This window comes from Ornithorhynchus anatinus, chromosome 14 (genome assembly GCF_004115215.2).
Source record: "Ornithorhynchus anatinus isolate Pmale09 chromosome 14, mOrnAna1.pri.v4, whole genome shotgun sequence".
NCBI classification, from domain to species: Eukaryota; Metazoa; Chordata; class Mammalia; order Monotremata; family Ornithorhynchidae; genus Ornithorhynchus; species Ornithorhynchus anatinus.
The window spans coordinates 48,233,113-48,255,993 of record NC_041741.1 but is presented as its reverse complement, the minus strand read 5'-3'; the positions used below and the strand labels follow the sequence as shown (position 1 = coordinate 48,255,993).

Genomic DNA, 22,881 nt, shown 5'->3' with positions numbered 1-22,881 from the left:
AAGAGTAAATAAGAATAACTGCGGTATCTGTTATGCACTATGTATGAAGCACTGAACTAAGCGCTGGGGCGGATGTGAGCAAATTGGGTGGGACACAGTCTCAGTCCCACGTGGGGCTCACATCAATCCCCATTTTACAGATGAGGGAACTGAGGCACAGAAAAGTGAAGTGACTTGCCCAAGGCCACTCAGTGGCAGACGAGTGGCAGAGCCGGGATTAGGACCCATGACTTTCTGACTCCCAGGCCCGTGCTCTATCCGCTACTCCACGAAACCCCGCCCGTCCTAAGTGGGTCGCCCCTTCAGCCGCCTGGTGGGAGTGGGTTGGCCTGGATGACCAGCTCTGGCTTTCTGGATTGATTCCCGCTAGACTGTAAGCTCCTTGTGGGCAGGGGATACATCTAATTCTGTTGTAATCATAATAATAATAATGGTATTTGTTAAGCGCTCTCCCAAGCGTTAAGTATAGTGCTCTGCACACTGTAAATGTTCAATAAATACCACTGATTGATGGTTCTGGCCTCGGGACATCCACGTCTCCCTCCCCCAGAGAGAAGACTGAGGTCAGTGACAGCCCAGACAGACCCTTCCTATTTCCTCCACAGATAGGATGAGGGGGTGGGGGCTTTCCTTTGCGGCATGAGGGATCTGGGGTTGAATTAAGGAAGGACCTCTTGGCTTGAGAGTTGGCGATCCACCAGACCGTGGGGCCCAGGAAGGATGGGGAGTCTCCTCCAGAGACCCTCTGAACAGAGTTCTGCCAAGGTTGGGTGAAGTGGGCCATTCAGCCCAGAGACAGGGGGATGGATCAGATAACCCCCTGAAGAGGCCTGGTTGGCTGGAGAATCTGGGAGCAGCTCTGAGCAGCTCCTAGACTGCACCCCTAATTTATACATGTTTCTGGGGCTGAAGTGGGTTAAGGATAATTTTTGTTGTTGTTGTTGCTTTTACTGCAGCAAGGAGGACTGGGGTTAAGACTCTGGAACTAGATCCCGACTGGGCAGAACTGGTAGTTGAGGGGCTGGGGCACTGCCTCTTCCAATTACTTCAGACCACGAGAGGCATCTTGTGGCTTCGCTACTTTGGAAGAAGATGTCCTGGGAGGTGGGGGGGATTAAGCGGGTGACCGCTCCCGACCCTTTTCAGCCCTATGGTTCTGTGATCTGAGTAATTTCAAAGGCGGGGCCCGAGATGAGCCACCCTTTCCCACAACCCCCTGAAGCCACGGCCACTTGCTCTCCTCTTCCTCTTCCCCTCTGCCCTACCCCTCCTTACGTTGTAGTGCATCAGCGTGTTGATGCGTCTCCACCGGCCATCCCGCAGGGAGGTCAAGTCCAGGTCCGACAGGATCTGCGCCGTGGAGCCCGGCCGCCACTCTGTGGGCAGACGTCATTTTCTGGTGATTTCCCCTAACCTCGGCTGCTGCCCCCGGCCCACCCTGACTCGGGCACCCGCTTGTCGTGCCCCCATCCCACTCGACAAGATCCCGGCACTAGAGAGGACAAGACTGGACCGACTCTCTCTCTGTCCCCCTCGCGTTGGTCGGGGTCCCGCATCCCTCATGAGGGAAGTCGGCCACGGGACCTCAGCCCCTGCAAGCTCCAGGACAGTACACTCTGGACTCTTGGACTACATGCTCCAGGCCTGCGGCGGGAGTAGGAAAGGAGGTCACGAGCCATCCCGACACGCGCTCATCTGACCTCGCCTCGGCCGTCCGCTTGGACGACTCCAACTGGGGGGCAGCAGCTGGCCCCGGTTGCAGAAACGCTGCAGGAATGCCTCTCCCTCTTTCTAGCCCAGCAGGAAAGCCCCCACCCCCACCCGGATGTCCGGGTTTCACATTCACCAGGTGTGGCCTCTAATGGAACCAGGCGGCTCCCGGGGGACGGTGGCAGAGATGACCGTCTTGGGAAGGCCTGGCCGGAAACACCCAGGCGAGGGTCCCCGGGGTCCCCCCCGACACGCCGACGACTAGAGGTGGCTGTGCAGAGATCATCCCCCGCGCAAGGGGAGGTGGGCGTGCAGGACGTACCGAGGACCACGCTGTCGGCTCTGGGCCACTGCGAGCAGGGCAGCGTCCGATACACCTGGTCGATGATCTTCTCCTTGACTTGGGAGATGGTGTCGCAGTTCAGGACCTTGACCGGGACGGGGTCCGTGCCTTCGTCCTGCACGATGACGCTCACCGTCTGCGGCCGGGATAGAGGTGCCTTCAGCCGGGGACCTCGTTTCTAACATCCGGCACCATCCCGGCTCCCAGAGTGAGAGTGATTCGCCCACGGGGATCCAGGTCAGTTTCTGTTATCGCGCAGTTGACCTGCCTGCCTGTCTCAATATCTGTCCCAGGTGGTTCCAAGAGCTCTGAGGACAGAGCTCTGCAGTTGACACTGGGGGAGGGGCAGACAGAGGAGGACGAACGGGCTTTGCCCTCGAGGGGCTGCCAGTCTGACGGGGAGACAGGGGACATACATGCATGTGCATACACACTCACACACATATGTTCTAATGGGCGCTGGGGGAGGGACGGGGGAGACAGAGTCACTGTCCCTGCTCTGGAGGGCCTGCCGGTCTGATGGGGAGCCAGAACACAAATAAACACACACAAACACACTTCTCTGCACTGGAGCAGGGACAGACTGTCTGCCGTGGGGAGACAGGACAGGATGGGCACCAATACACAATACTCCGTGCACATCCTGAAGAGGATCTCAGAAATGAACATCAGAATTCTGCCCTGCCAACACCCTTCTCTAGGCTGGCCAGCCGGGGGGCGGTTGCCCAGATTCGGCAGTCCAGGAAACACTCCCTGGCCCACGGTGCCCTTTGGCACATTAAGCGGGGTATCTCAGAACCACGGCAGGGTGTCATGGGCAGAGTGCTGGGGAGGCATCGTAAGCAGGGCTCCTCGAGTAGGGTGTCACGGGCAAAGCTTTAAGCAGGGAGCCATGAGCAGAACAGCACGCTCAGAGGGCCGCAGCTGTCACCATGAGCGGGCGCCACGGCCGGGGGGCACTGACCAGCTGGCTGTACTCGACGTCGTCGCCCAGCAGGCCCGTGTCGTTCAGCGTGTACTTGGCTTTCCTCTGCACGGCGTCCACGGGCCCCTTCTCCACCTGGTGCTTGATGGCCTTGAACAGCTTGTACAGAGGCTCGCCGGCACTGTCCTGGTGAGGGGACCGGACCGTGGGTGGGCGGACGACCTCTGATCCCGGCCCTTCGCCAGGCACCCAGAGATGCCCCTGCTAGATGCCCCCACTACCTTGTGGTACTGGTCCAAACCAAGAGACATCCACTGGTCTGAGCACCCCGCTCTACCTCCCGCCTGACCCTGGAGATGCCCCCCCATCTTAAGATACTGGTCCGGACAGATGGACATTCAGTTGGTTCCAGCCCCCCGCTCTGCCCTCCTTCCCTCATCCTGCCCGTCTGAGACGCCCCCGCTACCTTGAGGTACTGGTACAGACAGATGGACATCCAGTTGGACAGCATCCTTTCCACCACCGTCTCTGACCTGCCAAACGGGGAGGGCGTTTTATCATTAGCGGAACTGAAACCCTCCAAAACCCTCTGGCCCCGAGTCCCCATCAGAACCGTGGCCTCCTACTTCTGTCCCCCGCCCCATGGGACACCGAGGGTCCGCAGCTATGCCAGCCCGCTGCCAGGCTGTCCGTGGCCTTGAGTACAAGAGAGAGGAAGAGCCCAGACCCAGGAGCACTCAGGTTGGCCCAAGAGGTCTGGGGAGGACTATGGGAGGGGGCAGAGGAGATGGGGAGGAAAGTGGGAGGTTAGAGGAACTGTAGGGACTAGGGAGGGCTGCAAGAGGAACTGGAGGGGACTGGAGAGGACTGGGAAGGAAGCAGAGTGGCCCAGCGGATAGAGAACGGGCCTGGGAGTCAGAAGGTCATGAGTTCTAATTCCGACTCCACCACTTGTCTGCTGTGTGACCTTGGGCAAGTCGATTCATTTCTCTGGGCCTCAATTCCCTCATCTGTAAAATGGGGATTGAGATTTTGAGCCCCATGTGGGACAGGGACCGTATCCAACCCGATTTGCTTGTATCCATCCCAGTGCTTAGTACAGTGCCTGGAACATAGTAAGCACTTACAAATGCCCTAATTATTATTATTATCATTATTATGGTAGGGACTGAGAGGACTGAGGAAGACTTCGAGAGGCCTCGGGGAAGAAGACAGGAGGAGTGAGGAGGACTGGGGGGTACTGAGAGAGAGCGGGAGGACTGGGAAAAAGCAGAAGGACTGCCGGGGGCTGTCGGAGAACCCAGCGGACATGCCCCGCCGTACCTTCGGAGCATGAGCTTGGGGTTCTTGGCCCCAACGTACTGGTCCATGAGCTCGAGGAACAGAGTGCGGAGGATATCGGTGTAATACTCCAGCTTCCCGTGCAGAGCCACCGTCAGCAGCGACGCAAAGTACACCTTGGCCCGGGCGGAGAACTCCCGCTGGTTCTCCAGTGTGTGGATGAACTGGGGGCAGAGGGAGCCGGCGGGGGGCCGGGCTCAGCCAGGGAAGGCAGACACAAAGCAGCCAAGCCCTGGGAGCGGCCTGTAGCGGTTTGACCACAGCCTCCCAACCCTCTCCTGAAGCAAACCCACCCCCCCGCATCCCTTGACCCCAGACCCGGAGACCCACAAAACTCCAAAAGCCCAGGAATCACAGCCTGGGGAGCAGTATATGGATTTTAGAGCCATTGCCTGATTCTTTTAGGGCTGCCTTCCAATTTGTCTTAAGTTCCAATTCCGATAGTTGGAGGAATAACAGTGGCCGAACCTCGAGCAGGGGGATTTATTCCTCCAACAACTACCCTGCCCCTGCCCCCGCCCAGTCCCCCTTGCTCCCCACTTCCCCACCCAGAGTTGGGATTGACCCAAACTCCACCACAGCTCCGCTCCCTCCACTGGTCACCTCTCCATGGTTAAGACATTCTAGGGCCCCGAGTTGCCAGGCAGACCCAGATGAGTTGTCCCTTCTACACTAAGCCCAGGACCTTCTCCCCCCGGCTGGTGACGCCCCTGAGCCCCGGCAGGCCGTGGGGTCGTGCTCACGGTGATCAGAAACGTCTTGCTGTTGAGCAGGTTGGAGAACTGGTTGAGGGCCTGCTCCACAGTCTGCCTCCGGGCCTCGGGGATGTCCAGCTTCCCGGTGATCATGACGTCCTTCTCCCCATCCTTGGACGGCAGGAAGAACACCCGGTCGGTGTACGTCTTGTAGTCCAGCACGGGGATCCCGGCGTCGCTCACGTCATTGGTCTGGTCCTCCATCTCAATCATCAGGTCTGTAGGGAGAACCGGGCCGGGCGGAGGCGATCAGAGGAGGTGGGCAGGTGGTCCCAGCCTCACGAAGGCCCCACCGGTCAGTCAGTCTGACTACCTGTTTGTCACCCCACCTTCGCCTCTCCTTCCAGCTCCTCCGGTCCATCCCATCACCCCTCCATCCCCAGCCACCCACTCCCCCAGAGCTGCCCCCTCCGGTCCACCCTCCCATTCAGCTCTCCCCGGCCTCCCCGCTCCCTGCAGTCCAGCCCCGTCGGACCTGTGAACTCCTTCTTGCAGCGATCCCGTACGCTCTCCTCCAGCCCCTCCAGCTGCGACTTGATCTTCTCATACTCCCTCTCTGCCTGTTGGCTTTTCCGCCTTGGGGAGGAAGATCCCAGGTCACAGGAGCACGAGGGCTGGGAGGAGTCCCGGGGGGACAGAGGGGGACAGAGCACGAGGCCAAGCGGCAGGAGGAAGGGCTGGTCAGCCTGGTGGTGGGGGAGGCCATGGGCCAGAGAGGGGCCCGGACGGGGTGGGCCAAAGCTGCAGCAGGAAGGCCGCTGGTGAGAGCCAGGGTAGCCCTACCTGTAGCAGTAGATGGAGATGGCGATGATGGCGACCATGGGGATGATGACCAGCGGCAGGATGACGCTCAGAGTCGTGTCGCTGGGCCGTGTGTCGTACTCCACCCGCCCCAGGGTCCACTCGCGTGTCCCGAACCGGACCTGCGTGGGGTGGGGGTGGGGAGCGGGTGACTCTCTTGCTAAGCATAGAGGCTTCGGGTCAACCGTGGATATCCGCCCCCATGCTTCCCCGGTCCCCTACTCGAAGCGGAGCTGCACATCACAACCCTTTCCTCAATGAGCACTTAGTACAGTGCTTTGCACACGGTAAGTGCTCAATAAATGCGATTGAATGAACCGGAACAAGCAACCATGGTCCATCCCTTCGACCGAAATGATGTCACCGGAAACCTGAAAAACTGGAAACCACTTCCACCTACCAAAATTCAAATTCAAAATTCCCAGGTGCGCCAGAATTCAAAATCTCGCTCCCGCCTTTCCCCACATCCGACCTTAGGGTGGGGTTGCAGTGGGAGAAACAGAGGTCCGAATGAGGGGGCGGGGAGGGCCGGACGACTCACGGTGAACTCTGGAAGGTTGGCGGTGGTGTCCCTTTTCTGTCGCTTCTTCGGGGGCGGCTGCACCTCGGGGGGCTCGCAGTACAGGTCCGTCTCCGTCAGGGTCTTCATGAAGCAACGTTCCTCTCCGACGAAGGCTTCGGCCTCGTGGATGGTCATGGCCTTGTTCAGGTTCGTCCCCTGTGACGGGGAAGCCAGGTGGCGGGCGGGAGGTTGGCTGGGGGCTCGGACCTCCCGCCCCTGAGCCTGTGCCGTCCCCCTGCCCAGAATGCCCTCCCGACCCCTCCTCCTCTCCTACCCCCTACTGCTTCCAAATGCCCATCCCCTCAAGTTGGACTGACCAAATGACCCTCCCCAGCAGACTCCAGTCCCTCCGACCCCTGTCCCCACCCTCCTGCAATAGTAATTGTGGTATTTGTCAAGCGCTCACTATATACTAAACCCTGGGGTAGATACAATATAAGGAGAGATTGGATGCAGATCCTCTCTCACCTGGGACTCAATGTCTGAGGTGGGGAGAATGGGTATTTTATCCTTTTTACGGATGAGGAAACTGAGGCCTAGAGAAGTGAAGTAACTTGTTCAAGGTTACACGACAGGGCAGGGACAGAACTGGGATTAGAAACCAAGTCTCCTGATTTTCCCTAGGCCACCCTGTATTTCTTCTGACAAAAGGGCACGGGTGTGTGCCCAAGGGAGGAGGAAAGGACCCAAATTTTATTGGTGGGGCTTCCTGGGCCCAGGGAGGCTGGGGATGGGTGTGGATTGGTATCCCGGCTCTGCCACTTGGCAGCTGTGTGACTGTGGGCAAGTCACTTAACTTCTCTGTGCCTCAGTTCCCTCATCTGTAAAATGGGAATTAAGACTGTGGGCCTCACATGGGACAACCTGATTACCCTGTATCTACCCCAGCGCTTAGAACAGTGCTCTGCACATAGTAAGCGCTTAACAAATACCAACATTATTATTATTATTATTAAATTTCCTCCTTATGTGCATGGCTAGGATGTCACTGGCATCCAACAAGATTATGCCAGTTTGAGAGGAGAAGGCACTCTAGTTCTGGGTTCTAATCTCAGGTCAGCCCTGGCCCTGCTGAGCCACCTAGGGAGGGCTGCTGCCTCTCTCTGGGCCTCAATTTCCTCATCCGTGGCCCGACCCCCCAGGGAAGAGGCGGCGGTGCTGGAGTCGGTTTGCTGTGCCTCACGCGTTCCTCGCCAAGTGACTGCCGGGTGTCCGGATGCTCAAACGCCCTTGCCCGCAGGCGCCGGCTCACCTTAGCGTGGATCAGTTTGTTGACTTGTTTCTTGATGCCGTCGGTGAAGTTCTCAAAGGTGGGATCGGGCACGTATTCGAAGGTGCTGGAGTCTGTCTTGAGGGGCACCCGGTGCCCGTCCATCTGGAGGAGGGTGGTGATGTTGTACGGTTCTGAGTACTCCGGCAGGGGAGGAGACAGGAAGACGATCTTCGTGTCGCTGTACCTGGTGACGTTGGTGCCCACGACCTGAAAGGGAATGGGACGACGATGGGCTCAAGGGGCAACAGAGGGATTGGGGGGTAGTGGAGGGCTTGATGGGTCTGCAGTGGAGTGGGGAAGGGGATGGAGGACTCAGGGATGGTGGCGGGGGCCGCAAGAGTGCTCCGGGAAGTGGGATCGAGCTTGGGTGGGCAGTGGAGGGCAAAATCTGCCCCCATTGCAGGGATTCTGGGGCCCTACCCTACCACCGGCCAAGCTCAATGGTGCTTCAGGGATCCCCAGGATCAGCCCCATAATCTATCCAGTTGTCGCTGGCGTCGGCTTCAGGACAACTGGAGGAGCTGCATGATTGGCGTCCTACTGGACACCCACCCTCACGCTCAGGGATGGACCATCCACTGCCCCGACTCCCCGACTCTAACCCTGACTCTCCAGCAGTAACCCAACCCAGACTGACCGTGGTGGCCTGCGGGTTTCTGGCCTGGCGCCGCTTCCGCCGGGAAGGCACGGGCTGAGCGATCACCACCATGGAGAAATTCTGGATCAGGGCGAAGCCCTGGCCCGTCACGTTGATGTTCCGGCCGCCGCTGCGGGGCAGATGACATGTCAAATCTCCTTGCCATAAGCCTAGCTCTGGGGCTGGGGGCCCTGCTCCTCTGATGCCCTTGGTGCCAAGAGCCAGGCCAGCCCCTTCCAGGACTCTGGACACTTAAGACAGTGGTTTGGGATACCCAGGGGTGGAAAAGGGCAGGTGACTGGGAGCAGCCGGATCCCAGTAATAATAATAATAATAGTAATAATAATGATGGCATTTGTTAAGCGCTTACTATGTGCCGAGCACTATTTTAAGCACTGGGATAGATACAAGGTGATCAGGTTCCCACATGGGGCTCACAGTCTTAAACTCCATTTTACAGATGAGGGAACTGTGGCACTGAGAAGTTAAATGACTTGCCCAAAGTCACACAGCTGACAAGTAGCAGAGCCGGGATTAGAACCCAAGCCCTTGCTCTTTCCACTAAGACACGCCGCTTCTCTAATCCCCCCACAAAAGTGCCCACCCACTAGCCCCCTCCTCTCAGGCCCACCCCAGCGGCTCCCACCTCATGAAGCTGCGGCCAGGCTCAAACCCTTGGACGACCGGGTTATCTCGATAGAAGAAGACGATGTTCCCATTGGAGGCCAGGAAGCTTCCGTAGGTCACCGACACCGACGCCTCAACCAGGGAGCTGGAGGGGCCCGTCCGGCACGTGATCTCCTTACCAAACGAGACCCTGGAGCCGCGAGGAAGAAGCCAGTGGTGAGCGAGCGCTGCCAGGCCCCGTCCGCTGGTGAGGCGGGGGTTTTCGGGGCCGGCGGGGTGGGAGGCCCCGAGGGGTCAGTCAGACTTACACAACGCAGGGGATATTTCCCAGGGAGACGTTGACGTCTTCACGGAAGCCGGTGTCCAGGTAGTCGCCGGTGACGGTGATGAGGGTCCCTCCGGCGAGGGGCCCCTCTATGGGCTCGATCTTCGTGGCCTGTGGCTTCTGGGCAATCAAAATGACTGAACTCAAGAGACTGAGCCAGGTCCCCCTTCCTGCTGCCGACACTGGACCCAGGGGACTAAGCCAGGCTTCCCTCCCCACCATCCGATTATATACTCTACATAACATGGATTATATAAGATCTATTATACACAATATATTATGCCTAAGTATATTATTATATACTATAAATGATTTATTTATATTAATGTCTGTCTCCCCCTCTAGACTTTCAGCTCATTAGAGGCAGGGAACGTGTTCACTAATTCTCTTGTACTCTCTCAACCTCTTTATATAGTTCTCTGCACCTAATAAATACCACTGATTGATTCATTCAGTTACTCCCCTCCCTCCCCGCTGGACCCAGGACACTGAGCCAGGCTCCCTGCTGAGAAGCAGTATTGTTTAACGGAGAAGCAGCGTGGCTTAGTGGAGAGAGGCCGGGCTTGGGAGTCATGGGACATGGGTTCTAATCCTACTCGGCCACTTGTCTGCTGTGTGACTTTGGGCAAGCCACTTAACATCTCTGGGCCTCAGTTACCTCATCTGGAAAATGAGAATTTAGACCGTGAGCCCTACGTGGGACAACTTGATTACCTTGTATCTACCCCAGTACTCAGAACAGTGCTCGGCACATAGTAAGCGCTTAACAAATACCATAATTAATGAATTCATCTAGACTGCCTCCTCCCCACCCTGAACCAAGGGGACTCCTCTCCTTACAATACGCACGGTGCCCCTCACCCCCGTCCCCGTCTTGCACTTCAGTCTACACTACCTCTTGCTTCACAATCTAGACTGCTCTCCCCACCGCTAACACCCACTATCCCCATTACCCCACCCCATTGCCCCTCCATCCCCATTACCCCGCCCCATTGCCCCTCCGGCCACACCCAAGACAGTGAGCGGGTGTGACCTGTGCCCCCCCCCCACTGGATGGACATCCCCCCGGGGGAGACCCCCTCGGCCGGGCCGACCTGGTACTTGAACTGGACATGGGGAGGGGACTGGCCCAGTTTCCCATTGATGTCGACTTCGATGCCGCCAGTCATATTCTCCTCTCCGGGCTCGACCGTACACACGATCCTGGGGAGGGGCACGAGAGGAGGAGGGTTGGTGAGGCGGCAGAGGAGGGGATGGGGGCCTGCTCCCTTCTCTCAAGGGCAGTGGGGGAGAGGAACAGGAGGGCAGCACCCCCCAATCTCCCCCCGGCCTCCCGGGCACCTGGTGGACACGGAGTAGAGGGCCGGGTAGAAGGTGCAGTTCCGGCCGGCCACGGTGATGCGCTGGACATCGCTGGCCTGCACTCCCAGATTCGAGCCCATGATGGTCAGGCGGATGCCCCCGCCCAGAGGCCCGGTCTCCGGCTGGATCTGGTGGGAGGAGAAAACATCAGCTGAGGGTCTTTGCCCAAAACTGTCGGCGAAGCAGGAGAGGACAACCTGCCCCAGGGTGACCCAGGTCTGGCTCAGCCCCGCTGCCTGTCCAGCCCAGGATTCTGCATCTGGTGGGGGATTCAGAACATTTGTAGCCCTCTAACCCTCCTAGATACCCACCTTCATGGTCAGGGACAGATCAACTGACACTCCTGACTCTTCCCCAGTGCCCCAGCATGAACTCTCCAACATCTCTGACTCTCCCCCTCCACCCCTGATTGTCCCCCGGTGATCCAGTGTGGACCATCCAATACCCCTGATTCTCTCTTCTCCGTCCCCGACTGTTCTCCAGTGCCCCAGCCTGGTTGGCTCACCCAAGGGTCCATCCAACCCTCTTGGGAGCTGTCGGCGTTTCCGTCTGCACGGCTCCCTGTGGGAACGGATCCCAAGCTCTCGGCCCCCACCCGCTGGGGGAAGAAGTATCTCCTTGTGTCGAGTTTGAACCTATTGCCCGCAGGCTCCAACGGGGCCCCTTGTCCTGGTGGGGTGGGATTTGGGGGGCAGCAGTTCTGTTTGCCCCCTTCCTTCCTCCCTCCCCACCCCCCCAATCCCTATGGTTCTGTGACCATGGGTCTGGCCCTGGGGCCCAGGCTGCCAGTCTCAAGCTGCAGAGCCCTGACCCTTCCGTCAGCATCCCCTGGGTTGACGCTGCTCCATCCCCCTGACCCGCCCGGGTGCCCTCTTTTGCCCCAGCTCCACCTTCAGCTTGGCCCTGCTCTGTCCTGAGATGTAGCACCTTGAGCTAGACGCAGTATCCCGGGGCAGCAGTCCGGGGGTCAGACAGGGCTAGAACTGGACTTTGGGACCTGTGTACCAACCGTCCCTGGGGGTGGAGTCACCAGAGGTAGGGAGAGTGAGCCTAGAGAGGAATCCCATTTCAGGGGAGTTGTGGAGAAAGCACCTACAGAGACTCAGAGTGCCGGAGGTGGAGGGTAGTTCTCCCTTTGGCCCTTCCCCCCTCCACAGCTATCTCCCTCCTGCCTTCTGAGACCCTGAGTTTCCTCAAACCCATCCCGACTCCTTGGGAAGAGAGGAAGAGGAAGGCCCTGCTCGGATCCTTGCACTTGGATATTAATGATGGTATTTGTTAAGCGCTTACTACGTGTAAAGCACTGTTCTAAGCACTGGGGAGGATACAGGGTTATCAGATTGTCCCACGTGGGGCTCACAATCTTAATCCGCATTTTACAGATGAGGTAACTGAGGCACAGAAGTTAAGTGACTTGTCCAAAGCCACACAGCTGACAAGTGGCGGAGTTGGGATCTGACCCTTTAGGCACTTGGTATTCACCTCCTCCTCAGCCCCACGGCACTTATGTCCACATCTGTAATTTTTTTTTATTTATTTATGCGGTCTATCTCCCCTTCTTATGACAGAAGATGGGACATTCTGAAGAGGGTGTGTCCATGGAATCGCTGTGGTCGGAAACGACTCGACGGCATTTGAAGATGATCTCCCCGGCTAGACCATAAGCTCCTTGAGGCCAGGGGACAGGTCTACCAACCCTTGTACTGTCCTCTCCTAAGGGCTCAGTCCAGTGCTCTGCACACTTTCAGTGCTCAATGAATACCACTGATCGATCGATCGACTGAAGAGGAGGAGGGGAGAGCGGCACTGACCTCATTTCCCTTCTGGACCCTGAGGGTTAAACCTCCCCACTCCCGGCCAGCCCCCAAGCACAACCCCCCAGGCTGCTGGCCAATCCCAGGCCCCTGGCCAACCCCGGAGACCCCCACCTTGGTGATGACCGGGTTGGGGCACTGGGTGGTGGGATCGCTGCAGGAGGCCTGGTAGAGGCAACGGCCCTGCCCGCCGCACCAGACGCACTGATACTCCGAGCTGGCCGCTAAGCACAGGCTGCAGTCGCTGCGGCCGAAGGAGCAGTTGTACAGGGTCACTGTGGGGACGGACACGCAGACAGATACGGGGGAGATAATAATAATCAGTTACGGTATTGGTTAAGGGTTTACTACGTGCCACGCACTATTCTAAGCGATGGGGTAGATACGAGATAATTGGGTTGGACACAGTCCCTGTCCCACACGGGGCTCACAGTCTTAATCCCCATTTTACAGATGAGGGAACAGAGGTGCAGAGAAGTTAAGACACTTGCAGAAGGTCACACAGCAGACAAGGGACGGAGCCGGGAGTAGAAACCATGACCCCGGCTGGAACCCGGGGGCTCTGGACAGATCATGCCGACGGGCCTCAGACCTGGCTCCTACGGCCCTCCGGCCACCAAAGAACATATAATTACAATAATAATAATAATAGTGATAATTGTAGTATCTGTTAAGTGCTTACTATGTGCTAGCTTCTCTAGCCTCTCTACTAGGCGCTAGAGTGGATATATTATAAGTCGGGTTGGACACAGTCCCTGTCCTACATGGGGCTCATAGTCTCAATCCCCATTTTACAGATGAGAGAACTGAGGCCCAGAGAAGAGGAGTGACTTGCCCAAGGTCACACAGCAGACAAGTGATAGACCCCGGATTAGAACCCAGGTCCTTCTGACTCTCAGGCCCACGCTCTAGTCACTAGGCCATGCTGGGGTGGGGAAGATGGCCAGACAGTAGGTGGGAGGAAGCTGGTGGTTTTGCTTGAGTCCCATGCCACTCCTACCCCTCCCCGCCAACCTGCCCCCGAGTCCTGCCCTGTGCCCCTCAGCAGCTCCCTCACCCTGCAGTTTGCTGTCGATGTGTTTCCCGTAGGACCGGACATACAGGTTGAGCGGCACTGTCTCGATGGTGTCCAAGGACAACTGCAGAGGAGACCCGCCGAAGACATCAGGTGAGGGAGGGAGAAAGGGAGGGGGGCATGCGTGGCCCGGGGGCTGGGGGGGCCCTGAGATACCCCACAGGTGGGAAGTGGGGGAAGGGCCCAACCCCACCCCCCGCCACTCGCCCCTCCCTGCCTAAAGCTCCTACTGGAACCCTGGGGGCACCACACCACTTTCAGAGTGGACTTGGAGGCTGAGGCCACCCCCGCCCCACACCCACCTGTACCACCCAACCAGGGGCAGCGCCGGGGGTCATCCGAGGTCGTAGCAGTCCGCTGGAACCAGTCGGTGCAGAACTCAGGACAGACCCGGCCCCTGTCCAGTGTCGAGCCTCACCCCTCCGCCCCCCGACCTCTCCAGCCCTGGGCCTTTGGACTTCAGATTTACCTTGGGGGTCCGGAAGGAGAACCTGCCCTCTTCCAGCATGATGGCTGGCTTCTCAAATGCCAACAACTCATTTCCCACCATCAGGGAGGTCATCTGTGGGACAGGGAGAGGAGAGAGTCATCTGGACTCGGGTCCGAGGGCCCCTGCCCTCCTACCTGTCACGACTCCTAACCCCTCCCAGCGAGGGGTACCGCACCCTGGGCCAGGGAGGTAGACCAAATCGGATTCATCCTCATCCCATTTCTTTGCCAGATGGAGGAAATGAGGCCCAGAGAGAGGCAGGGGCTAGTCACGGGTTTCATAGCAGTTTGGGGCCAGAGTTTGGACTTAAACTGAAGCGGGAGTGGCCCACAGGCCCCTGTGGGATCAGGTCTCAAACTCAGAGAAAAATCTGAGACGAAAGGTCTGAACCGTGAGGAGCTCAGAACCCTCCCCATCCCTCAGGGCTTAGATTTCATTTTGGCTGAATTGTGTCTCTGCCTTCCCCAAATCCCCAAGGAGGGCAGTGGGGCCCGGGCCAGGACACGATGTCCTGGGGCGGGGTAGGGCGGGGGGGCCGGGGGAAGGGATGCTTGAGGGTGGTCGGGACGACCCTCTCTCTGCCGGTCCCACATTCCACCCCACCGGCCGGTGACCCAGGCCAATGCTGACCACGGAGGCAGAGTCAGTTCAGCCCAGGACCCAGACAGATTGTCTCCTCCCGCTCCGCCCCTGGGGGTGGTTCTTGGTCCCTAGGGACAACAGCAGCAGCAACCGCGTAGGGGAGGAAATAACTGGAAGGTGGGAGTGGGAGGAGGAGGGGAAGAGGAGGAGGAGGAGGAGGAGGAGGAGGAGGAAGAGGACAACAGATTCTGTCCAGAAGCACAACACGCGCAGGGAGAAAGGCAGGAGAGGAAGCACTCAGACCCGATGGCTAGGTCCTTGTGGAAAGGGTTCATCCACATGCCACGCGGGGGGTCCCCCCAGGCTTCATATCCCCCCACCCACCACGACTCCAAAACCACGGCTCCTCCCACCTGGACGCTGTCCAGATTCTTTCCCTGGAAAGTCACGTCGGTCTCGTGGTTCATGGGGATGACCAGGGGGTTGGGGTCCAGGAACTGTGGGCAACCGTCTTCCTGCGGAGACCAGTGTTTGGAGGCCTAATTAAATCCAGTCCCGTCACGGGGACGAGACCGTGTCCCCCTACCCACAGCGTCGCGGACTCTGCCTCGAGCTAAACCTTCCTTTGGGCTCCAGGCCCGGAACCTCTGGCCAGCTGCTTCATAGTCCGGCTTATGGCCCTGGCCCCTCTTCGATGATGGCCCGGTTTCCCCACCTCCAGGCCCCTCACCATGTTTGACTTGATGATTCCTTCCTCTGGGTTGGGCGAGGATTCCCGGCACACGTGATATTTCAGATCCCACTGGCAGTTCCACCGGTTACTGGCACAGGAAATGCACCTAAAAACCAATCGGTCGATTAATTGATTTGAGCACCTATTGTGTGCACGGCACTGTTCTAAGTGATTGGAAGAGTGGGACAGTACAGTAGAGTTAGTGAATCTGACCCCTGCCTTTGAGGAGCTTACGGTCTACTGTGTGCAGAGCGTTCGACTGAGCACTTAGGAAAGGACAATACAATTAGTGGATCCAATTCCTGCCCTCAAGGAGCTTACAGTCTACTGTCGGAAGAACACCGTACGGAGTGCTTGGGAAAGAATTATAGAGTTAGTTGACAAGATCCCTGCCCTCAAAAAGCTTATGGTCTACCGGGGGAGACAAATACTAAAACATTTTCCAAATAGGAGGAAGAAGGAAAATGGATCTGAAGGTGGGTGAGTGTATAAGTACAGGATCTGCACAAGAGTACTAGAGGACTTCGAAGTACAAAGACGGTGTGCTTGGGGTGGATACCAAGAGCCTGGCTAGGAGTTGAGAATAAACCCAAGGGAGAGGAATAATCAATCAGGGAAGACCTCCTGGAGGAGATGAGATTTCAGCAGGGCTTGGTTGGAGGTTTCGTGGCTAGTTAGCAGGCTGGCCACTTATCAGTAAGACTAAGGTGCAGCGACACGGGAGGTTGGGAGACCTGGAGTCAGGCCTGATCAACCCCGGCTCCAAAGATCCACCCCGATTTGCCGGCCAGCACCCCCATCCCGCCGGCACCATACGTACGGGAGGTTGGTGGTCAGGGTCATGGCCTCCTTGCAGTCGTAGAACGGGTAGATGTGGGAGGTGAAGAAGATCATGTTCCTCATGAAGGTGAGCGTGATGGGGACGGCGACGTGGTCTGAAAGGCGGGGGAGGAAAAGTCCTGCAGCAGCGCAGCTCCCGGCCACGGTGCCCGCGGCCTCCCCCGCGCCCCCAGTGTCCTGACCCCGGCCAGCCGGGCTGGGGGAGGGAGCACCGCCATCCAACTCTCCTCCTCTGCATGGGCACCGCGGAGAGACGTGGCCCAGAGGAGCTTCGGGGAGGTGTGGCAGGGAGGGATGGGAAAATGCCAGCAGAATCGGGACCCTCCCAGGCACGGGCTTCTCCCTGGCCCAGCTCCCCCAACTCATCCTGCCACTCCATCTCCCGTCCTCGCATTTGCCCCAGCACCCCATTTCTGGCTCCCACCTCCCCATCCTCCACAGCTCCCTGTCATCTCTCCCTGACTCTATTTATTGTCATTGTTCTTGTCTGTCTGTCTCCCCCGATTAGACTGTAAGCCCGTCAAAGGGCAGTGACTGTCTCTATCTGTTGCCAACTTGTTCATTCCAAGCGCTTAGTACAGTGCTCTACACATAGTAAGCGCTCAATAAATACTATTGAATGAATGAATGAATCTCTCGCCTCATAAAGCCCTCCCTGGGGTCTCTCTGACCCTGCAGGGATCCTACAGACAGTCCGGACCCCGAGCCGATCTCGGGGAGGTCGGTTCGCTAGGCAAAACTGGTTGCAGCCAGATCATCCAGGGCTGCTCCCCACCCACCATTCGGCTCTCCGTGTGCCCCGCTCCCTTTTTCCCATCTGGTTCCCTGCCCTCCCCTGCCAGTCTCGCCTTCTGAGGCCGAGGGACCGGTTTCCCAACCGAGGCTGCTCACGCGGCCTCCTTTCTGGTCTCCTGGGGGGCATGGGAGGGGTTGCTTGCTGGCCTGCCGGGAGGCCTTATCTGACCGGAGATCCTGGGGCCCGAATCAAAGGTCCCACGTCCCGGCGCCTCGGCTCCTGAAGGGCCTCCAAGGGATCCGTCCCTCCCGGCCCCTTCCCTCCCTGTGGTGTGGCCAGGCCCACAGCCCCCGGTCATCCTGGGACATGGGGGCCCACCCGCAGGGAGGGCGGGAGGCTCAACTCGGGAGGAGCCCAAATTTGGATGCAGGTCTGCCGGCCTCCAGGCCCCCAAACCCCTGGAACTGGACCTCCGGACAACACTCCGGTCACCCCTACCATTCTGGACCCCTTCTGCCCCCCCCGCCAGCACTCCAGGGGGGCCGACAAAGGAGTCTCGCTGTTTTTCAACTGGAGAAACTGAGCCCAGCTAACACGAGTGACCGGTCTGCAGAGGAGGGCGAGGGCAAATCGTCCTAATCTCAGCTGGGGCCGACCGGAAGTCTGGGCCGGAGGGGCTGGGGGTTACCTTGGCCCTGGGGCGTTGGGGGCACGTTGACCGGGGAATCACACACGATGGTCCCGCTGTCCAGGTGGGCGGGGTGGGATGGCTCCTGCCCAAACTGGCACAGGAACTCGGTTGTTTCCATCCACGTGGGGAAGGGGCTCACGGTCAGACGGACCTGTCCGGGGCCCAGCACGGCATCTGTTCATTGGCCCGCACCAGCCGCCTCCCCGCATAGGGGTCATTCCATTCCACAGCCCCCAGACTCATCCCCACGGGGGTCACTGTGCCCTCTTCCCACCTCCCCTCCACTCCCCGCCACCTCCTTAGTAGAGGTCACTGCACCCCCCCTCCCCCCGCCTCATTGTCTGTCACCCTGGCCGCTGCCCCAGCAGGGGTCATGGCGTCCTCCGCTGGGCTCCCTTCCGACCTCCACCCTGGCCACCCCCCTTCAGGGGTCGCAGTGTCTCCGGGGCCGCCCCTGACCTGGCCGCGAGCCCGCCGGCTCATGTTCTGCGGCTGGGCGCTGGTCACTGCTGGGCAGGAACTGTTGCGGCTCCAGAGCCAGCGGTCAGCCTCCTCCGCCTGGGAGCAGTCGGTACGCCGGGTACACCTGGGGACGGAGCCATGGCACGCTCGTTGTTGGGTAAGGATTATCTCTATCTGTGTCCAAATTGTACTTTCCAAGTGTGCTCTGCACACAGTAAGGGCTCAATAAATGAATGGATGGATGAATGAATGGGGGCGGGGCGCACACGTGGAGTTTAATGATGATCTCCCACTCCGCTCTGAACCCCCTAAACCCTCTAACCCTATCACCGGCCCTGTCTGGCCCCCAGACTCCCAACACCCGCAGGCCTGCCTGATGCCCCCCACCGGCAACGACTCCTCCCATCCTCACCCTCCTCCAGGAAGCCTTCCCAGTTTGACCCCCAACCTGACTTCCACTGCCCCAGCATTCTGGCCCCCTGCCCCTCCCCATCTCATCTCCCTCTGTCCACCACCAGCCCCCCTCCTACTCTAAGGCAACCATATGAGTCTGGTGGGACCACGGAATCCCAGCCCCAGCCTGGTCCAGACCGGCTGGGACAGAGCTCCACTGACACCTGCTTCCAGGGTGGGAAAGGTGGGAAGTGGTGCTGAAATGAGACTCCCGGTTTGTCTCCTGGGACCTTCCCGCCCAGCCCCGGCCCCACCCCCTCGGATTACGCGGCCTCTCACCTGCCCTCGAAGACGCACCACCCGCAGTATGGATCCATCGACTGTCTACACTCCAAGCAGGTGGAGAGGGCCGTGCAGTCCTGAACTGGCAGACGGAAAACCTAGGGGACAGACGCGGTCGCTGGATCTTCGGGGGGCGGGGAAGGGGGACGGGTAGGTGTGTCCCAGCGAGGACGGCAAGGGGAGCAGTTCCGACCGGGTCTGATCCCCCTCTCTGCCCCGTCCCCTCCTTCCTCCAACACCCAGAACAGGATGGGGGGCGGGAGGGGAGAATCAGGTTCAATTTATTCGATGAAAGATCCCCTAGTTCAAGAGCGGGCCTCTGGGCACGGTGCCAGCAGTGGCTGGGTCGGAGGCTTGGGAGTTCAGGATTTCAGGGAAGTCAGGACCGGGGCCAACCAGCACAGACACAGCAGGCTGGACCATAGGGGTGGTCGTGGACACCCTCAACCCTCTGCTCGCCTCCCGTCCATCCCCGACGCTGGCACGGGCTCGGGAATTGAGCCGGCACCAGGGTTGGGGGTTGGGCCGGAGGAAAAGCCGGCCAGGAAGGGAGAGGCCAAGGAGGTCGCGTCTGAGAAGCCGGGGGCAGCCAGGCGGCACAGAGCAGGGTCAGACCCTGAACGTGTCACTGGGATGGGGACGAGATTTACCGGGGGACTTCCCTGTCCGGGAAGGCGGTTGAGGTGGCGGGGCCAGGGGAGGAGGGAAATGTGCCCAGCGTCACCGTGCGAGCCAGGGACGGCGTTGGGAGCACCGGTTAGGAGGGTCGAGTGGCCACGGGTACCTTGTCCTGCGTCATGGAGTAGATGTTCAGCCCGTCCGCCGACAGTAGGAGGTCATTCTTGATGCGCTTGTTGAGATCCACCGTGATGGTCCCATACTCCGTGGCGTCTCCGCTGGCTGCCAGGAACACCTGTGGATGGCGGATGGGAGGGGGATCGGTGGGGACGGTGAGGGGCCGAGGAAGGCCGAGTTTGGGAGGGTGGGGGGGACAAGGAGGGGGAGGGGGGCCGAGCTCACTCACCTTGAGGATCTGGCCGTTGGACGTGCCCAAGAACGCCACGTTGTGTCCCTCCTCGGTTGCCACTGCGACGGCCGTCAGCTTCAAGCCCTCCTTCTGGAGCAGAGGCTCACCCACCAGCCCATCCCGGCTGCCCAGCGGGTAGGGAAGGTGCTCGGAGCCACAAGGGAAGCGCAGGCTGTCCCCCTGAGAGGGTGGGGACAGGGATCGGGTCAGGCACGAGGTGGGCTCGGGGTGGGGGGGGAGCCCGGTCTACCACTGGACAGAGAGAGGCCGCAAGACGAACCCGACTCTGCCCTCGACTCCCTTTGCTGCTCCCTGGGAGAAAGGAGGAGGGGAAGGGAGATGGGGGAAGGTCCCACCATAATAACCTCTATGGTACCCATTAAGCGCTCATTAGGTTCCGAGCACTGTATTAAGTGCTGGGGTAGATACGAGATAAGCAGGTTGGACACGGTCCCCGTCCTATACGGAGCTCACAGTGAAAGGGGGAAGGAAGGCAGGTCATAGTAATAATAATAATTAAAATAATAATAATAATAATTGTGATATTGGTTGTGATTACTATGTGACAGGTACTGTTCTAATTACTGGCACTCTCACAGTCTCAATCCCCATTTTACAGATGAGGAAACTGAGGCCCGGAGAAGCTAAGTGACTTGCCCAAGGTCACAAGGCATAGCTGGGATTAGAACCCAGCTCCTTTGGTTCTCACCCTCTCCATTAGGTCACATTGCTTCTCCATTGAAGATTGGGGTGGCTAGGAGCCTGGAGTGGGCCAGCGGCAGCAAGGGGCCAGGAGCTAGGGCCATATCTGGGGATCCAGATACATGAAGCAGCATGGTGTAGTGTATAGAACATGGGCCTGGGAGTCAGAAGGTCATGGGTTCAAATCCCTGCTCCGCCACTTGTCTGGTGGGTGACCTTGGACAAGTCACTTCACTTCTCTGGGCCTCAGTTACCTCATCTGTGAAACGGGGATTGAGAGAGTGAGCCCGAAACGCTTGCATCCCCCACCCAGTGCTTAGTACAGTGCCTGGCACACACTAAGCACTTAACAAATACCATAACTATTATTATTATCCAGACCCAGCCACCCCCAGCCTGTCTGGTCCCGACATTCATTTGGCTCGTTCCCTCTTGCCCAAGTGCCCCGCCACCCCTCTGCTGGATGACCGGAAGAGGCCAGGTGGTCCGTCGCCCCACAGTGATTCGTCTACATCCCAAGGGGGTCTGAGGTCTGGGAACGGGGGCCCCCCGGGGCTTCCACCCCAGTCCAGGGGGCTCCTCGTCTCTTTCCCGGAAGCCCCATCAAAAACACCTCCAAGCCAACAAGACCCGAGGTTGAACTCGGATCCCGGCACCCATCTCTCCGGCCTCGCGGCGGACAGCCAACCTTGCACGGGATAATCGGGCTGATGGGCTAGCCGGCCAGCCAGGAGGGGCCCGGCCTGGCCCCCCGCCCCACTCACCTGCGCATGCTTGCCGCACTGGGATTGCAACTGCTCCCCGTGGAAAGGCTTGTAGAAGATGTCTCGGCCTTCCTCCCGCACCCGGGTGTAGCACGTGTCCCGGTTGGCCTCCATCTTCTTGTTGATCTGATCCAGCGGGAAGGAGCAGAGAGCCGAGCGGAGGCCCCCTCCGCTCTGGCCGTCTTTGCTGTAGACGGCGTACAGCACCTGCCGGCTGGGCGCCGTGCCGCCGCCCTCCGCCCCCGGCTCCGGCCGCGGGGACGCCGGGCCCCCCGGCGTGGCGACCGAGGCCGCGAGGCAGACGCCGAAGGTCTCCCCGTCCCGGTGGCACTCCAGATCCATCTCGAAGTAGGAGTAGTACGACGGGTCGTGTTTGCACATGCGGGCGATGAGCGTCCGGTTCTTGGCCGGGTGCTTGTCCTGATGGTTGAAGATGAAGAAGACGTAGGCGCCGTCCTCGAACACGGCCACGAACTGCTGCGTGTTGGGCACCAGGTAGCCCGTCTTGAAGGCCGTGTGGTCCGTGTAGGCCTCGAAGGGCTCCTTGCCATCCTGCCGGTCCAGCAGGCGCGTGCTGATGATGATGCCGTTGTCGTGGGGCCCGTTGCCCTTGCCGACGAAGAGCACCCGGTCGCACGGGCACTCTGTCCCGGCCGGGGCCCTGGGCAAGTCCGTCACCAGCCCCACGGTGGCCACCCGCTCGTCGTTGCTGGCCACGAAGGACTTCTCGCCGCTGTCGTCTTCGTAGAAGAGCACCTCGGAGATGTTGTCTTTGTGGTGCAGGGTGCAGATGCCCTTGAACAGACTCCCGCACACGACCAGCCGGGCCTTGGGCCTGTCCAGCACCAGCAGTTTGTTCACGTTGTCGGTGTCCATGGCCTCTTGGCAGTGGGTGGTATCGATGGGCGGGGTGCACTTCTTATTGTCTTTGGCCGGGCCCGTGATGTACTCCTGGACCAGGCGCAGGTCGGCCGTGAGCTGGTACAGCCTGTTGACCGCCCCCAGGTAGACGGTGCCCGTGGCAGGGTCCGTGACCAGGTGGTTGAGCTCGGAGGGGCTCGAGAAGAAGTCCAGCCGCCGGGGCTGGGAGGCGCCAGAAGCCCAGAAGCAGCTGAGGATGGTCAGACCCCAGACCCATGGAGCCATCGCTCGAGGGGGCCTGGAGGGAGAACGGAGAAGGGAGTGGAGGAGTGCTCAGCTAGGCCCAGACAGATAGGACCCCCTACCCCCATTTTAGGGCCCAACCCCCTCAACCCACGCCATCCTAGCTCACGCCCTTCACCCCTCCCTCTCCCTCTTCCCATGGCCGGCAGCCCAGCTGGAACTCCCTCTCCCCATCCTCGGAATCTCTAAACAAATCTCGCTGTGGGCAGGGAAGAGGTCTGTTCGTTGTTGTATCGTACTCTCCCGAGCGCTTAGTACGGTGCTTTGCACACAGTGAGGGCTCAATAAATACAAATGAATGAATGAAACCACCGCTTTCAGGAAGTGTTACCTGATTCCCACTTCCATCTCCACGAGAAGCAGCATGGCCTAGTGGAAAGATCATGGGCCTGGGAGTCACAGGTG

At 59.3% G+C, this 22,881-nt stretch overlaps 1 protein-coding gene across 4 annotated transcripts in view; it reads right to left on the bottom strand.

The window, feature by feature from the left end:
- PLXNB2 (plexin B2) overlaps positions 1 to 22,881 on the bottom strand; it is a 61,715-nt gene that overhangs the window by 5,748 nt on the left and 33,086 nt on the right. For all 4 annotated transcript variants that reach the window (XM_029078712.1, XM_029078715.2, XM_029078713.2 and 1 more), the window contains exons 3-29: positions 21,313 to 22,471; positions 19,844 to 20,026; positions 19,604 to 19,732; positions 18,817 to 18,917; positions 18,082 to 18,208; positions 17,620 to 17,773; positions 16,176 to 16,290; positions 15,353 to 15,461; positions 15,036 to 15,137; positions 14,020 to 14,112; positions 13,533 to 13,614; positions 12,590 to 12,750; positions 10,641 to 10,789; positions 10,394 to 10,502; positions 9,283 to 9,419; positions 8,994 to 9,164; positions 8,348 to 8,477; positions 7,690 to 7,917; positions 6,417 to 6,593; positions 5,858 to 5,997; positions 5,550 to 5,650; positions 5,063 to 5,292; positions 4,302 to 4,483; positions 3,445 to 3,511; positions 3,018 to 3,164; positions 2,033 to 2,189; positions 1,276 to 1,376 (exon numbers count right to left, since the gene is read on the bottom strand). In XM_029078712.1, coding sequence (XP_028934545.1) covers positions 1,276 to 1,376; positions 2,033 to 2,189; positions 3,018 to 3,164; positions 3,445 to 3,511; positions 4,302 to 4,483; positions 5,063 to 5,292; positions 5,550 to 5,650; positions 5,858 to 5,997; positions 6,417 to 6,593; positions 7,690 to 7,917; positions 8,348 to 8,477; positions 8,994 to 9,164; positions 9,283 to 9,419; positions 10,394 to 10,502; positions 10,641 to 10,789; positions 12,590 to 12,750; positions 13,533 to 13,614; positions 14,020 to 14,112; positions 15,036 to 15,137; positions 15,353 to 15,461; positions 16,176 to 16,290; positions 17,620 to 17,773; positions 18,082 to 18,208; positions 18,817 to 18,917; positions 19,604 to 19,732; positions 19,844 to 20,026; positions 21,313 to 22,471 — 4,741 coding nt within the window. The remainder of the gene's footprint in view (positions 1 to 1,275; positions 1,377 to 2,032; positions 2,190 to 3,017; positions 3,165 to 3,444; positions 3,512 to 4,301; positions 4,484 to 5,062; positions 5,293 to 5,549; positions 5,651 to 5,857; positions 5,998 to 6,416; positions 6,594 to 7,689; positions 7,918 to 8,347; positions 8,478 to 8,993; positions 9,165 to 9,282; positions 9,420 to 10,393; positions 10,503 to 10,640; positions 10,790 to 12,589; positions 12,751 to 13,532; positions 13,615 to 14,019; positions 14,113 to 15,035; positions 15,138 to 15,352; positions 15,462 to 16,175; positions 16,291 to 17,619; positions 17,774 to 18,081; positions 18,209 to 18,816; positions 18,918 to 19,603; positions 19,733 to 19,843; positions 20,027 to 21,312; positions 22,472 to 22,881) is intronic.